This window comes from Heteronotia binoei, chromosome 17 (genome assembly GCF_032191835.1).
Source record: "Heteronotia binoei isolate CCM8104 ecotype False Entrance Well chromosome 17, APGP_CSIRO_Hbin_v1, whole genome shotgun sequence".
NCBI classification, from domain to species: domain Eukaryota; kingdom Metazoa; phylum Chordata; class Lepidosauria; order Squamata; family Gekkonidae; genus Heteronotia; species Heteronotia binoei.
The window spans coordinates 33,064,049-33,081,917 of record NC_083239.1 but is presented as its reverse complement, the minus strand read 5'-3'; the positions used below and the strand labels follow the sequence as shown (position 1 = coordinate 33,081,917).

The window sequence follows — 17,869 nt, the reverse complement described above, 5'->3', positions numbered from 1 at the left end:
GCAATGGAGAACTGGGTCCAAAAATATTGGTTGCCAGGAGACGATGTGGGCCCACCCACAACTATAATGCTACCATTTAATTTTTATATGAAATAAATAAACTTTTCAGAAAATACATAAAAAGGTAACTAAAACTTTCACAAAATAAAGGCATACTTTTCTTTAGTAATTACCTTGTACATATATTGTACATATTACTGGCAGTATACAGTAGATGCTAAATATACAGATAGTTCTAATTGAATTTTTATTTTTTTAAATTTTAAATAACTGGTGGATATTTTATATAGGTTGCTTGTACTGAAATTTTACACATTAACAGATAGTTCAAAAGCATATTTCATGCAGTCCACTATATTAAGAGCCGCAAGAACACATCAATGGAAATATGTTTTATAGATACATCTATTATTAACAACAGTTTTAAGAACCACAGTACTTTTAACAACCTTGGTTACTTAGGAAGTGAGTTCTGGATTGGATCACATCTGTCTCTTAGTAAAGTTCATCTCAGTCATATAGCACTGTGCCAAACAGTTTGCTCCTGTATGGTAGCCTGGAAGTATCCTTTAAGGATACTTTTTGCCCTGGAAGTATCCTTTAAGGTTATGCTCATTTGGGCTAGCCTCTGTTGTTCTGGCATTTGACCTTTGGACTTCTGTGTGACCTCATGTCACACCAGAGAGGGTTTTTTATTTTTTCCTACTGGCTGCCACCACTCTGGTAAAGTCTGCCTGGGAGGGCCCAGAGCAACCCACCCAACCCTTGTGCCTTCCTTATCAGCAAAATCTTTTATTTGTGACCAAAGAGACTTGAGGACCCAAGCAGTTCAACAACAACAGTTTTACCCTTAGTGCTCAACCAAACTGTGGGTTATAAACCATAATTTTGGTGTGATGGTGAAAAACAGTACAGATGGTAGAAATCAAACAACCCTAACACGACTATCTTAGCATTCCCTGCTTCTATTGTGTGAACTCAACCCAGTTCCAGGTGAGGAGAAAAACTCTCTTGAAAAACTCTCTCTAAGCATCCTAGAGAGAACCAGCCTCCCTTTCTAGTCAGGTCTAATTATCCTCTCCTCCCAGGTCCCATCCACCTCCGGGCCAGTTTCCTTCCAAAACTGCTTTCACCCAATCAGAGGGAGAGAAGGGATCCTGGGAGATGTAAGCCTACTAGCCAATTGAGGTAGGCTTCCCCAGGCCCTCTAGGCCAGGGGTGTCAAACTCATGAGGGCCGGATATTACATAAATGAGACTTTGCCAGGCCAGGCCATGTGTGTACCTATTTAAGATTAGGTAGCAGAGATATAAACTTTTTAAAGGACACAGAAAAACACGACTAAAGTTTTTTTTAAAAAAACAATTCAGATATGCTTAAAACATTAGCACTTGTTGGTCTTAAAGGTGCTTTCTTTGTATTCTCCCATGGGATCCAGGGAACTGGGCAAAGGAAGCTCTGGCTCTTTCCCTCTCTCCCCATATTAACTAGGTGATTTTTTTTAAATACATGTTTAATAAGAATAAAATTTTACCCAAATGGAATGTCTCCTAATTTATTGGGGGAAATAGCATAATTGGAGACCGATAAGATGGGGGGTAACTAGATGTCCACCAATGTTTTACAGAGCTTGTTCCCTGAGAACACTCAAATAAACCAGGCTGGATAACCAGAAAGGTATTTTATTAAAAAAAAGGACAAAGATTTAAAACATACATACATAGCACATGCGGGAAACACACATACTGCCTAAGAGGAAAAATAAAAGGAGCTGGGATGCAATGACAATTTTTTACTGTCTTTGCAATGTATGCAATAGCTCAATAAGTTGACACCGACTGCACATCACGATCCCAGGCTAGGATTCCCAGCTAAGCTTCATTGTGCAGTCACAATAGTAAAGATTCAAGCCTATATAATGTATGTGTCAGCCTAACATAACCCAAATCAAAGTTATTTATTATATACTTAAATATAAAATATCCTCAAAAATGATTTTATTTTTTCCCTCTTTAAATAGTAATACTATGTAAATTTTAGTTGCATCACAGTAATAATATTGGAACTTCTATTATATTTTCAAGCTACTAAAAGGTCATTTAACATTTTAAACATATTTTCTAACGTTTAAGGGGACCCACTGGCCATCGGGCAAGCTGACACCCTGGCCAGTCTACCACTGACTCAGAGCAATACTTGTGTGGTGAGCAGGTCTCTCTTCTTTCTTCCACACTGTAGTAATTTTTCAGAACGCCCTGAGCCTGCAGGGAGGGCAGGATATAAATCAAATCAAATAAATAAAATACAAAAGAACATGGCATACACTCTTCCTTTGCCAGCCCACGAGGCCCTCAGAGAAGCTCCTTCCTCCTTTGTTCCTGAACCTTCAACAATCTCAGCATTTATACACTGCGCTAGTAGAACTAAGGGCCCCGTGGCGCAGAGTGGTAAAGCAGCAGTACTGTGGTCTGAACTCTCTGCTCACGATCTGAGTTCAATTCCAGGGATAGCTGGAATCATGTAGGCGGCCCAAGGTTGACTCAGCCTTCCATCTTTCCGAGGTTGGTAAAATGAATACCCAGTCTGCTGGAGGGAAAATGTAGAAGACTGGGGAAGGCAATGGCAAACCACCCCGCAACGTCACCCCAGAGTCGGAAACCACTGGTGCTTGCACAGGGGCCTTTCCTTTCCTTCCAGTAGAACTCTCCCTCTGATATCAGGAGCTCCAACAGGACCAGCCAAGGGGTCCTTGAACTTCAGGAAAATGATCCCTGGTGGAAAGGATTAATTGCATCCATTCCACTCTTTGCACATAAATTCATTTTTCCCAGATTAAACAGTAATATGTCAAAATGTGAGAATTGTTTTATTGCTTGCTCATGCTACCCATATCAAAGGTTTGTTCAATTTGTTAATTTTACTATTCTGTCATTGGATCTTAAATTTGTACTATTTTTTATTCTAAACCACTGCCTACCAGCTATACGTCACTCTGCTCACTGTACCTGATTCCTCGTCTGATGAAGTGTGCTTAGAGCACACGAAAGCTTATCATCTGAATAAAACTTTGTTGGTCTTAAAGGTGAAACTCGACTCCTACTTTGTTCTACTGCTTCAGACCAACACACCGCCCACTTGCATCTACCACTGAAGGAGTTAAACCAAGCGACTTGTTTCCTAGAGTGGCCGAACAAGGAAGAGGGCGGAAGTTGAAAGGCTCTTTTCCTGTTTTTGTGATGTGTGCGGGAGGGCTTGGCTTCCGGATCGCCGTAGTGACCACGAGGGGCTTCAGCTAGGTAACAGCGGCCGGAAAGTCGTACAGCCAGATCCTGGGGAGGTCTCCTCACAGGTAATATTCGGAGCGAGGGAAGGTATAAGCTCTTAAATTTTGGGAAAGAGGGATGCTAACTCTCATGTCCAAATTCAGGAGGGCAGCCGAGTTGGTCTGAAGCAGCAGAACAAAGTCCGAGTCCAGGGGCACCCTTAAGACCAACAAAGTTTTAGTCAAAGGTTTTCGTGTGCATTCACAGTTAATTCAGATGCGTTGAAATGGAAGTCACCAGTCCATTCATGTAGGCAGAGAGAGTGAGCAGCAAATTAGTGCACAGCGTAATGAAGACGTTTAGCAGATTCCAGGACCAAACGGGAATAACAAGTTTGGTTTATATCAGGGGTTGCCAAACTTGCTTAACGTAAGAGCTACATAGAATAAATGCTAGATGTTTGAGAGCCACAAGACATGAACATCAGATGTTTGAAGGAAGGAAGATGGAGGGGGGAGAGGTGGAAAGAAAGTCACTTTAAATGCATTCTCCAAGATGCCCACTGGCTTGGCTTGGAGAAGTGATTTAAAGAGACAAATACCTTCTCTAAGCCAGCTAATGGGGTAGTAGGGCCTTCGAGAGCCACACAGTATGTGTGAAAGATTACCATTTGTTGGATTTAATTCTAGGGGGGGAAACATAAATATATCAGAATTGGAGATTGATGGGCAGATATATCCGTCTTAATTGTGGGATGCTATAGTAATGAACTGAGACCCTATTGTTATGCTGCATCCATCTCAAACTTAATACAGGGGCTCAGCTGATGACTCTCAGTGGCTTTAAAGTGTGATTTTTGATGTATGTTTTAATATAATAAAATAAAAATAAATTAGTTAGCTGTATTGGTGGTCCTTTTGGGGACAGAGAGATAGGATCTGAGTTTTGTATATTAAAATAAATTCTCAGCCAGGCATTCTTTCCTTTATTCTTTATTTTATACTTCACGTTCACAGACCAGTGGGTCATAACCAAACAAATTCGATATAGTATGGAATAATACAGTCCAATAATACAAAATAATTCAGTTCAATAATACACTCAACTAGAAATACTAAGTACAAAGTATAATATAAAAATATTTCTGCAGATCAGTATCAGCTAGAAGTTTTGTAACTCCTTCATGTTTTGAGATATGTCCCCACTTCTGAATGTGTACTATAATCCATTTATCTGTAGTGAATTCCTACTTCTTACAGTCAATAAAAAGTGCCAAGTAAGTTTCTGATTTACAGTCGCAAAATCATTCAGAAAAGGGAATGCCTAGGAACCTGCTTGCTAACTCCCTCAATGGTAAAACACTTAATCCATCTGAGGAGTATTCTGTATCGGGGAACAGTTAAAAATTTATAGTATGAAGGCATAGTCTTTGGAATGGGGAAACGCTGATAGTACAAGGAGCATACCCTTTGTGCTTTACAGCAGGTGCTCCATTTATTAAAGTGTAACACCCTGGATTTAATCAATTTACATGCAGAGGCATATTCCATTTGCTTTAAAGACACAAAAGACAAGCTCAGTCTCTGCAATCTATCATCAACTAATCTTTGCCAAGAACTCCAAAAGCCATCTTTGACATATAAGTGTAAGTAACATTCCTCTGAAGAACGAAGATATTTTAATCTAAAGATAAATGTTTCCAGAGCTTTTTTGTAGCAGGATCTCTTTTGTGTATTAGGCCACACACCCCTGATGTGGCCAGTCCTCCTGCAGCTTACAGTAGACCCTGTACTAACAGCCCTGTAAGCTCTTGGAGGACTGGCTACAACAGGGGTGGCCTAATATGCAAAGGAGTTCCTGCTTCAAAAGAACACTGAATGTTGCCATCCAGGCTTTAGCTTCTAATGATGGTTCTGCAAATTCCAACTGAATTTCTGGACCAGAGTTATATGTTAGTAAACTAGAAATGGAGTGCAAAAAGGAAATTAAACAGGAATCATATTTGTCATTAACTTTGGCAATAGTTACCTCAGATAGTAATAATGGAACTGCCTTGGCTTTATGCCTGAGTTGCAGCTGGCAAATAGTTGCCAAAAGACAACAGAGAACCTCAAGAGGGCTGCTGAATGTACAGATGCTAACTTCATCACAGCAGTCGTATGACATATTATAAGAGGGAAAAAAACCCGAGGTACTGAAATGTGTTAACGTTGTTAACTTGTTCAATTAAATGGCCATCCATATTCCAAAAGAAGAGGAAGAAGATGATATTGGATTTATGGATCACAGCAGCTGCCCTTTCAAGGACAACCACTGCCAGAACGATGGCTGACCCAAGGCCATGCTAGCAGGTGCAAGTGGAGGAGTGGGGAATCAAACCCGGTTCTCCCAGATAAGAGTCCACACACTTAACCACTACACCAAACTGGCTGACAAAATGGAACACCTTTACAGATTACTATAACTTTAGTTTTTGATAGTTTATGTCTAAGGACTCTTAGGAGAGTTCTCAGACAGAGAGGTCTTAGGGAAAGGAGTCCCATGTCTGATCAGGAGGAGAAGAATCATTCGTGCCAATTGGCTCCTTCACATGCCATGCATTTGAGCCAGTGTTTCCAGTCCCTCATCTGACCTTTCCCTGGGGGTTCACTGCCTCCTCCTGCTCCCTTACATCCAGGCAGCCCCTCTGCCCTGACGTGGGGAGGCTGGAGAACCCCTCTGCTGGCTGCTTGGACAGAGCTATTGCCCAACATTTCCAACCTATTGAGGAGTTAATAGAAACTAATAGTCACTTTATCCAAGGTTCCAGTTTTCATTTAAATGTATCCCCTAGGACAGACTAATTCCCCAGTCATTTAAAGTCAAAATCGTATCATCCACAGCAGACTATTGAAGAGCCAAATACAGATGATTTCCTGAAGGACCAAACAGATATATCTAACAAAGCTTGATATATAATATACATTAGTCCTGAACTGCAAACTGCAACAATGACACTCCTTCTGATCCATTGGGCAAATCTTTTGGTGTCTCTTGACCAGGGTCAGTGATGTAGCTCTATTGTCTTTTGGTTTCTTCCTGCCTTTTTGATTTCCTTTTCTCTTCCTCTTCATAGCCACGTGAGTAAAGGTATCTTTCCACAGTCAGAGGCAACCCACGAGAAAGGGAAGGAGATGGAAGAAGGACCTGGAATAGGCAAGAGATCAAGGAAAAGTCCTCATCCCTCCCAGGTTGGGAGTGGCATGGAATATGGGGAAAGAGGAGTGGCAGAGATCTTGTCTCAGGATTCGATGACTGCAGATGCACGTAACCGATGCTTCCGGCAGTTCCGCTACCGTGAAGCTGATGGACCCCGAGAGGTTTGCAGCCAGCTTCATACACTTTGCAACCACTGGCTGGAACCAGAAAGGAACACCAAGAAGCAGATCCTGGACCTGGTGATTCTGGAGCAGTTTCTGGCCATCCTGCCCCAGGACATGCAGTGCTGGGTCAGAGGATGGGAGCCAGAGACCAGTTCCCAAGCAGTGGTCCTGGCTGAAGGTTTCCTTCTGAACCAGGCAGAGGAGAAGAGGCAGGCAGAGCAGGTGAGGGAGTGTCCACTCAGTTCCAGCAGTGACCTTATCCTGAGACTTCCTTGCCAAATATTTCTACCTTTAGAAAATTCACTAGCTTGGGAAGAAGACTGAACCCACATTCATGGCCCTGTGACTGAACCCGCTCTGCTGGTCAGTGCAGGAATGAGGACTCTGGGAGTGGGGCAGGATCCATCTCCTCAGCCTGTTCCATTTCTCCTCTTACCAATCTCTCTAACTTGTTTCAGGTTTGGGGATCATCTGCAAAAGTGGAAGTGAAGGTCTATGAGGCAGAAGGAGCTCCATCAGAGGAAAGACTGAGGGCACATGCCCAAAAGCGTGCCCAGGATGCCCTTTCAAGTGGTAAAGGAGCTTCGTGTCATTGGGTAGAAGGTTTGAGGCAGGAGAAAAATTGAATACTCCAGCTCACTATGCACACTCGACTTCTGGGTGCCACAAGATGTAGTTCCACAGGATGGCCACTCACTTGAAGGGGGGGCAGACAGATTCATGAAAGGCAATTCCATTCCTTGTTTACATTAATTAAAATATTTGTATTTCACTTTCCTTCCATTAGGAAGGGACTCAAGGTGGCTCAAAAAAAGGAAAGAAAGACAGAAGTGGGGGCAGCTATTAGCCGTGGTGAAAGATGGAACCTCCATGAATTGAATGGCTCTGACTAGCCCAATTTCATCAGATCTCAGAAGCTAACCAAGATCAGCCCTGGTTAGTCCTTGGAAGGGAGACCACCAAAGACGTCCAGGTTGCTACTCAGAGGCAGGCAATGGCATGCCACCTGTGAACATCTCTTGCCTTGAATAACCTGTGAACATCTCTTGCCTTGAATAACTGGGGGGTCCCCATAAGTCAGTTGTGACTTAATGGCACTTTACACCCTTTACACACACAAAATCATGTTCTGTGGTGGCATACCTCTGAAAACGCATTGCCAGAGGCCAGTAATTGGGCTTCTCAGACCATGCTCAAAGGCTTTTCGGGGGCTTTCTGCAGGCCAGAGTCAAAAAGAGGATACTGGAATGAGGAAGACAGGCCATAGCCTGGCCTCCTCCATGAGGTTGAGGAAGGAGAATGGGGTGGAAGTGATGTCCTGTTGATGTCTCATCAGGCCGAATACCTGGATGTAAAGTCAGAGCATCAGCTGATGCCATGGAGCCCCATTAGTAGTACCTTAAAGTTTCCAGACTATCAGCTGCTGGGCTGAAATCCTGTCAGTATTAGGAGCTGGATGTCCTGACGATATGTTGTTGAGTGTTGATTTCCGGCCCCTTTTTTTTGTTCTGATCCAGCAGGGATGATGTAACCTTTTCAGCTCCAGAGTTCACAGGGCACATTTCAAGTCTCACAGAAGTTTGAAACCTGTCGGTGGCATGTCTCACTGCCCTCCTTCTGGGGCTGAGTTCAGTTGTGGCTGTCGAGGGGCTACACTATTGTTAAATACTGGGTATTTCAGGGAGGGAGGGATTACCTAAGAACAGCCCTGCTGGACAAGGCCAAAGGCACATCAACCCTTCCCTACTGTGGTCTCCTTCCTTCCTTAGGCAGACATGGGTTTGAGTACTCTCTTTGGAGCTGTTCTACCTCGATAGTCCCACCAGTTAAAACTGCAACCCAAAATAAGCCAGCTTCAGCCAAACCACACAGTGAAGGGGGATCAGTTCTCACCCCAAGGGGGAGGGACCATGTGCTATTGAAGAGATTCCCACTGACTCTATCAACCCAGTAAACAGTCAAGTTCTCCGTTGAAGCGCACTTGGTTGAGCCACAACAGGATAGAGAAAGCACCATAGCCACCTCCTATTTCCCCAAGAAGCAAGCAAGTGAACGTATGAACATATGAAGCTGCCTTATACTGAATCAGACCCTTGGTCCATCAAAGTCAGTATGGTCTTCTCAGACTGGCAGCGGCTCTCCAGGGTCTCAAGCTGAGGTTTTTCATACCTCTTTGCCTGGACCCTTTTTAGTTGGAGATGCCGGGGATTGAACCTGGGACCTTCTGCTTCCCAAGCAGATGCTCTACCAGTGAGCCACCGTCCCTCCCCTAAAACAACTCTTTCCCAAGGATTAAGTCCCTTCCACCCCATTGAGGCAGGAAAGCATCTGCCACAGAAAAATAGACACACACACACACAGAGAAAAAACCAGGTGTACCTGTCCAATCAGTGTGCCCCAATGCTTGGGTTTCTCTGAGGCTGGCCAGCACTGTCTCCCCCTGTCCCCAGGGAAGAGGGTTGAGAATGATGACAATGCTGTGCTGCTCTAAGGGGCTGCCAAACTAACTTCCCCACACTTTCATTCCATTACCCTGGTCAGGCTGATCACATGCGTATCCGCATGCTGGCTGTGTGTTGCAAGGGTTTGGGGAGGATGGAACAGGACAGACTCTTCTGGAGTCACATCTGGAGTTTTCGGCACTGTGTGTTCCTCTAGAGTGGACTTCCAGAGAGCCTTTTTCTACTGTGTCCTTTAGTTAACCACAAAATGACCTCGAGGCCTAGAAAGCTAGTCTTCTGGCTGTCTCTTACAAAAGATACATTTTTTTCAAGTGAGAGAAGCTGACTCTGTGCTTCTATGTAAGGCAGAAATGTCTGGATGGTTCAGACATGGCTGCTCATTAGTCAAGACCCAGAGAATGGCTCAAAGATAATAAGAAAATGGCTCTGAATGCTAGTGGCCCTACCCTACAGGGTTGCTTTTCTCATTGGTCATTACTTGTCTCCCTAACACGTGGCATTTCTTCAAAAATGATGGGGTTCACGTTGTGAGCGCCTGGATTCTACCTGTCCCATAGCAAACATGTATTTTTGGGAGGCTGAAAACCAGCTCCTTCTAGGCTGTCATCACATCTAGAAGGATACTTTCCATGTAGTTGCAGGACTGAACATTGTGATAACTTCTTGTATTTAATCGTTAAGAGCATGGAATCAAAAGAGGTGGACGTTATGTCAAGTGGGAAGTGGAGAGGAATGAATATTTGCCACTTTCACCCTTGAAGTACAAATAGAGGGGGGTGGGGAGGGGCAGGATAGGCAGAATATGAAATCAGCTCTATAGGATGGCCTGCCATGGAAAAGGTGTGACCAGCAGCTGAATTTTGCAGGAAAGAAGATTGTGAGCAGGGCCTGACTGGGTATTAGCTTGGCTTTTTGTGCTGATGGAAGCTCCTTCTGTATTCCAGCAGCAGATGTAGAGAAAACTGCTGAGGGATTCCGGGAATTCTCTTTGGAAAAAGTCAAGAATGAAGTTGTTGAAGAAGACGATGGAGATGGACTACAGTGGCAAGAGGAAAGCCACACAGGTAAGAGTAGAGTTAAGCTCTCATCACATCTAGAAGGACACTGCAGGACAGGATGTTTTGATAACTTCTTGTTATTTAATCAGCTGTATGGCACTATCAAATGGGAACAGTGGGGAAACGAACCTTTGCCACTTTGAAGTACATCAAGAGGGAGGTGGGGAGGGGATGGGCAGAACATGATATCATCTACGAGAGGACCTGGCAGGGATACGGTGTGACCAGTGGCTGAGTTTCAGAGGAAAGAAGATCTGGCCAAGGATTGATTGATTGATTGGATTTATATCCCACGCTTCCCACGAGCTCACCCATTGCTCACCCAGAGCTTTTTTTTAGTAGAAACACACAGGAATGCAGTTCTGGCTGGCTTGGAATCTGGGTGTGTGGCCTGATATGCAAATGAGTTCCTGCTGGATTTTTTCTGAAAAAAGCCCTGCGTGAAACAATAGTGGTGTCAGGGGTGTGGCCTAATATGCAAATGAGTTCTTGTTGGGCTTTTCAAAAAAAAAAGCCTTGTGTGAAGCAATGGTGATGTCAGGGGTGTGGCCTAATATGCAAATGAGTTCCTGCTGGGCTTTTTCTACATAAGAAGCCCTGTGCTCACCCATTCATGAGCAGGGCCTGACTTCTTGCCTGGGCACTGATGGAAACTCCTTTATTACAGCAGCAGATGTAGAGGAGACAGCTGGGGAATTCCTGGAATTCTCTTTGGAAAATGTCAAGAATGAAGATGTTGAAGAAAACTTTGGAGATGGAGATGGACTGCAGTGGCAGGAGGAAAGTCACACAGGTAAGAGGAGAGTTAAGCTTTCATCACATCTAGGACATACTCTGCAGGATGGGATGTTTTGATAATTTCTTGTTATTTAATCAGCCGTATGGCACTATCAAATGGGAACAGCGGGGGAACGAACCTTTGCCACTTCGGAATACATCAAGAGGGAGGGGAGGGATAGGCAGAACATGATATCATCTACGGGAGGACCTGGCAGGGATAGGGTGTGACAGTGGCTGAGTTTCAGAGGAAAGAAGATCTGGCCAAGGATTGATTGATTCATTGGATTTACAGTATGTCACAGAAGTGAGTACACCCCCTCACATTTTGTAAATATTTAAGTATATCTTTTCATGTGACAACACTGAAGAAATGACACTTGGCTACAATGTAAAGTAGTGAGTCTACAGCTTGTATGACAGTGTAAATGTGCTGTCCCCTCAAAATTACGCAACACACAGCCATTAATGTCTAAACTGCTGGCAACAAAAGTGAGTATACCCCTAAGTGATAATGTCCAAATGGGGCCCAAAGTGTCAATATCTGGTGTGGCCACCATTATTTTCCAGCACTGCCTTAACCCTCTTGGGCATAGAGTTCACCAGAGCTTCACAGGTTGCCACTGGAGTCCTCTTCCACTCCTCCATGATGACATCACGTAGCTGGTGGATGTTAGAGACCTTGTGCACCTCCACTATCCATTTCAGGATGCCCCAGAGATGCTCAATAGAGTTTAGGTCTGGAGACGTGCTTGGCCAGTCCATCACCTTTACCCTCAGCTTCTTTAGCAGGGCAGTGGTCATTTTGGAGGTGTGTTTGGGGTCATTATCATGTTGGAATACTGCCCTGCGGCCCTTGTCTCCGAAGGGAGGGGATCATGCTCTGCTTCAGTATGTCACAGTACATGGTGGCATTCATGGTTCCCTCAATGAACTGTAGCTCCCCAGTGCCGGCAACACTCATGCAGCCCCAGACCATGACATTCCCACCACCATGCTTGACTGTAGGCAAGACACACTTGTCTTTGTACTCCTCACCTGGTTGTCACCACACATGCTTGACACCATCTGAACCAAATAAGTTTATCTTGGTCTCATCGGACCACAGGACATGGTTCCAGAAATCCATGTCCTCAGTCTGCTTGTCTGCAGCAAGCCGTTTGCGGGCTTTCTTGTGCATCATCTTTAGAAGAGGCTTCCTTCTGGGACAACAGCCCTGCAGACCAATTTGATGCAGTGCGTGGCATATGGTCTGAGCACTGACAGGCTGACCCCGCCCCCCTTCAACCTCTGTAGCAATGCTGGCAGCACTCATACGTCTATTTCCAAAGCCAACCTCTGGATATGACGCTGAGCACTGGCACTCAACTTCTTTGGTCAACCATGGCGAGGCCTGCTCTGAGTGGAACCTGTCCTGTTAAACCGCTGTATGATCTTGGCCACCATGCTGCAGCTCAGTTCAGGGTCTTGGCAATCTTATAGCCTAGGCCATCTTTATGTAGAGCAACAATTCATTTTTTCAGATCCTCAGAGAGTTCATTGCCATGAGGTGCCATGTGGAACTTCCAGTGACCAGTATGAGGGAGTGAGAGCGATAACCTGCTCCCCCTTCACACCTGATACCTTGTACCATTAGCAAGTCACATGACATCAGGGAGGGAAAATGGCTACTTGGGCCCCATTTGGACATTATCACTTAGGGGTGTACTCACTTTTGTTGCCAGCAGTTTAGACATTAATGGTTGTGTCTTGCATAATTTTGAGGGGACAGCACATTTGCACTGTTATACAAGCTGTAGACTCACTACTTTACATTGTAACCAAGTGTCATTTCTTCAGTGTTGTCAAATGAAAAGATATACCTAAATATTTACAAAATGTGAGGGGATGTACTCACTTCTGTGACATACTGTATATCCCACTCTCCCTGCAAGCTCACCCCATTGCTCACCCATTCATGAGCAGGACCTGACTTCTTGCCTTGGTGCTGATGGGAACTCTTTCTTTAATCAAGCAGCAGATGTAGAGGAGACAGCTGGGGAATTCCAGGGATTCTCTTTGGAAAATGTCAAGAATGAAGATGCTGAAGGAAACTTTGGAGATGGAGATGGACCACAGTGGCAGGAGGAAAGCCCCTCAGGTAAGAAGGGGGATAAGCCCATTCCTTGCGAAGAAGAACGGTCAGAAAAAAGGGAGGAAAGGCCTGCATATGAATCAGAGAATTAACTACTGGGAAAAGGGAAATGAAAGTGTGTCCTTTGCAAAGACCTTCAGTCAGAGAATGAATGACATTTCACAGACAGCATTTCCCTTAGAGGAGAAACTGTATAATTGCTTGGAGTGCAGAAACAGCTTCAGTCACAAAACGGTCCTTCCTCCATTTGGCAGAATGGTTCTACCTCAGCCTGCAGGCTCTCTTCCACCCTACCATGTAGGATTTCCTCAGAACCTGGAGGGACTTTTTTCTTTCTCTGGTCAGGACCTTTGTAAGAATTGCCCACTGAGAGGGTCAGGACCAATGTTCCCTCTAAGCTGCAGAGTCTTGTGAGCAAAAATTCTACTTTGTGAGCTACTGGCATTAAAGCTGTGAGCTACTGCATAAATTATGTGCTCTGGGATCATCCTCCCTGAGCTAAGACAAAAATGTAGAACAAAGAAGGAGTCAAGTGCACCTTTATGACCAGCAAAGTTTGATTCAGAACCTAAGACTAAAAAGTGTGAGCCAGAGGGGATAGGGGAAGAGAATTTGATTATCCCGTTGTCTCTTGACTGCTCTCTGCTTAGAGATAAAAAGCCTTTTAAACTCAGAAAGGAGGCTTTAGTTCAAACCTCCATCCAAAAATGTATTTTTTCCTATTTCACGTCTAAGAAATCACAGAATTAGGGAGCCTTAGAAAAGGTCAGTCTGAAACAAACATCTCTGATGCAGGAGGTGTAATGTACTTTCAGTGTGTATATGAATGGAAGCTTCAGTGTTCAGCAGGAAGAAACCACTGAAATCGTTGCAATCTTTATGGAACTTCAGGTGCAGATTAGACCTTCTTTGTATGGATTCTCATCGCATCTCTTTATTCCAACAGGGAATGATCAGAGGGATGAGGAACTGCATCTTCTACCGCCTGATGAAATCAAGAATGAAGAGGTGAGGGGAAACTTTAGGAATCAAGGAAGACCACAGAGGCAGAAAGGCAGCCACATGATCAAGAAGATGGGTAGACGCATCCCTTGCCAAGGAGCAGATTTCCATGAAATCATTCACATGGTGGGGGAAACAGACAAGGGCTTGGAGTGCAGAATGAATGTCTCAGATCAAATCCCATATCATGTCTATTTACAAATGCACAGTGGAAAAAAGACCCATCAGTCTTTGGAGGGTGGAAAGACCATGATTCACAGGTTCTCCGAAGGCGGCGAGAGCTTCTCAGAGAAATCAGATCTTGTTCATCACCAAAGGATTAACTTAGGAGAAAAGCTGTATATCTGCTCAGAGACTGGAATGGCGTTCTCTGATGGAAGAAAGCATAAAGTACACTTCCAAAAGAACAGTATAATGAAGAAACATAAATGCTTTCAGTGTGGAAAGTCCTTCAGATACAGATCACAATTCAATGTGCACCAAAAGATCCACAGAGGAGAGAAACGTTTTGAATCCTCAGAGAGTGTGAAGGGATTTGGTCAGAGTGGCACTCCTCAACACTATCAACAAATCCATACAGGGGAGAAGCCTTTTGAATGTTCAGAGTGTGGAAAGAATTTCAGTCACAGTAGCAGTCTTCAACGGCATCAACGAACCCATACAGGGGAGAAGCCTTTTGAATGCTTGGATTGCGGGAAGAGATTTAGTCGCAGTAGCAATCTTCAGCGGCATCAACAAACCCACACAGGGGAGAAGCCTTTCGAATGTGCAGAGTGTGGGAAGAGATATAGTCACATTGAACGTTTTCATCTACATCAACTAGACCATACAGGAGAGAAGCCGTTTGAATGTTCAGAATGTGGGAAGAGATTTAGTCATAGTAGCACTCTTCAACAACATCAACGAATCCACACAGCGGAGAACCTTTTTGAATGCTCAGAGTGTGGGAAGAGATTCACTCATAGTAGCAATCTTCAGCGGCATGAACAAACGCATACAGGGGAGAAGCCTTTTGAATGCTTAGACTGTGGGAAGAGGTTCAGCAGCAGTAGCAATCTTCAGCGGCATCAACGAACTCACACAGGGGAGAAGCCTTTTGAATGTTCGGAGTGTGGGAAGAGATTCAGTCAAAATAGCACTCTTCAGCAGCATCAACGAACCCACACAGGGGAGAAGCCCTTTGAATGCTCAGAGTGCGGGAAGAGATTCAGTCAGAGTAGCACTCTTCAGCAGCATCAACAAGCTCACAAAGGGGAGAAGCCCTTTGAATGCTCAGAGTGTGGAAGGAGATTCAGTCGGATTAGCAATCTTCATCTGCATCAACAAGTCCATACAGAGGAGAAGCCCTTTGAATGTTCAGAGTGTGGGAAGAGATTCAGTCATAGTAGCACTCTTAAAAAGCATCAGCGAACCCACACAGGGGAGAAGCCCTTCGAATGCTTAGAGTGTGGGAATAGATTCACTTGCAGTAGCAATCTTCAACGGCATCAACGAACCCACACCGGGGATAAACCCCTTGAATGCTCAGAATGTGGGAAAAGATTCAGTCGGAGCGGCGCTCTTAAAAAGCATCAACGAACCCACACAGGAGAGAAGCCCTTTGAATGCTTAGAGTATGGGAATAGATTGAGTGGAAGTAGCAATCTTCAGTGGCATCAACAAACGCATACAGGGGAGGAGAAGCCCCTTGAATGCTCAGTGTGGGAAGAAATTCAGTCATAGTGGACATTTTCATAAGCATCAAGACCACATAGTGGAGAAGCTCTTTGAATATTCAGAGTGTGAAAAGAGATTAAATCAGAGTAGCAATCTTCAATAGTATCTCAGAACCCACACAGGGGAGAAGCCCTTTGAATGCTCAGAGTGTGCGAAGAGATTCAGTTATAACAGCGCTCTTCAACAGGATCAACTAACCCATACAGGGGAGAAGCATTTTGAACAAGATGTAACAAGAATGGTGCTCTTCAACAGCATCAACAAACCCACACAGGGCAGAAGCCCTTTGAATGCTTAGTGTGGGAAGAGGTTCAGTTAGAGGGGCCATTTTCAAGAGCATCCGTGAAGCCATTCAGAGGGGAAGCCCTTTGAATGCTCAGAGTGTGGGTAGAGATTCTCTCAAAGTGGGGCTCTTCAACAGCATCTAAGAGCCCCTATAAGGAGCAACCATATGAGTACTTAACTCTGATTGTCAAATTCATTTATTATGAGGGCAAAATCTGACAGAAATGTCATTTTTTTTTCAAGCTGGGCCATGTATATGAAAGAATGTAATGCCATGTGCGTACCAGGGGTATAAACTTTAAAAAGGATGTATGCAAATCCAATTAACAATATTATTTTTACTCAGTAATCAAACAGCCTTACAATATTTCCTTTATTTAACAGGCTTTGATAACTGGCGTATCTTGCTCTGAATTTTTGCTTGTAAATTTGGATCAGAGTCTTTGTTGTAGCAATCTTAAATATGCTGTTTGTGTTTCTTTATACAACAAATATACTTTTAAGTTATGGAAATTTATTACAGAAAGAGCTGTTCACAGACATACATTGTCACAAACATTTATTATCATATGGCAGAGTTACTCACAGGAAGTATATAATATAAAATACATAACCAAGTTTATGGAATAGGTATGCTGGTTGATTGAGTGATCCTCCAAAATACTGATGTATAAGTTTTCTATCCACTCAATCATTTCTGGGGAGAGCTCATCATGTCTCACTGGAAAGCACAACATTAACATTCTATGACCAGGGCTTTTTTTGTAGCAGGAACTCCTTTGCATATTAGGCCACACACCCCTGATGTAGCCAGTCCTCCTGAAGAACATAAGAGAAGCCATGTTGGATCAGGCCAACGGCCCATCAAGTCCAACACTCTGTGTCACACAGTGGCAAAAAATTTTATATACACACATACACACTGTGGCTAATAGCCACTGATGGACCTGTGCTCCATATTTTTATCTAAACCCCTCTTGAAGGTGGCTATACTTGTGGCCGCCACCACCTCCTGTGGCAGTGAATTCCACATGTTAATCACCCTTTGGGTGAAGAAGTACTTCCTTTTATCCGTTTTAACCTTTCTGCTCAGCAATTTCATCGAATGCCCACGAGTTCTTGTATTGTGAGAAAGGGAGAAAAGTACTTCTTTCTCTACTTTCTCCATCCCATGCATTATCTTGTAAACCTCTATCATGTCACCCCGCAGTCGACATTTCTCCAAGCTAAAGAGTCCCAAGCGTTTCAACCTTTCTTCATAGGGAAAGTGCTCCAGCCCTTTAATCATTCTAGTTGCCCTTCTCTGGACTTTCTCCAATGCTATAATATCCTTTTTGAGGTGCGGCGACCAGAACTGCACACAGTACTCCAAATGAGACCGCACCATCGATTTATACAGGGGCATTATGATACTGGCTGATTTGTTTTCAATTCCCTTCCTAATAATTCCCAGCATGGCATTGGCCTTTTTTATTGCAGACGCATACTGTCTTGACATTTTCAGTGAGTTATCTACCACGACCCCAAGATCTCTGTCTTGGTCAGTCTCTGCCAGTTCACACCCCATCAACTTGTATTTGTAGCTGGGATTCTTGGCCCCAATGTGCATTACTTTGCACTTGGCCACATTGAACCGCATCTGCCACGTTGACGCCCACTCACCCAGCCTCAACAGATCCCTTTGGAGTTCCTCACAATCCTCTCTGGTTCTCACCACCCTGAACAATTTAGTGTCATCCGCAAACTTGGCCACTTCACTGCTCACTCCCAACTCTAAATCATTTATGAACAAGTTAAAGAGCATGGGACC

The 17,869-nt window shown here is 44.0% G+C and overlaps 1 protein-coding gene across 1 annotated transcript; it reads left to right on the top strand.

Annotated features, from left to right (window-relative positions):
* The first annotated feature begins 3,182 nt into the window (after window positions 1–3,182).
* On the top strand, window positions 3,183–16,572 carry LOC132586473 (zinc finger protein 135-like). The gene is made up of 7 exons (XM_060258563.1): window positions 3,183–3,349; window positions 6,379–6,847; window positions 7,084–7,198; window positions 10,032–10,151; window positions 10,813–10,938; window positions 12,940–13,062; window positions 14,003–16,572. Exons 2-7 carry the CDS (start codon window positions 6,437–6,439, stop codon window positions 15,778–15,780), a joined length of 2,673 nt encoding a protein of 890 aa, XP_060114546.1. The 5' UTR covers window positions 3,183–3,349; window positions 6,379–6,436; the 3' UTR covers window positions 15,781–16,572.
* Window positions 16,573–17,869: the final 1,297 nt, after the last annotated feature.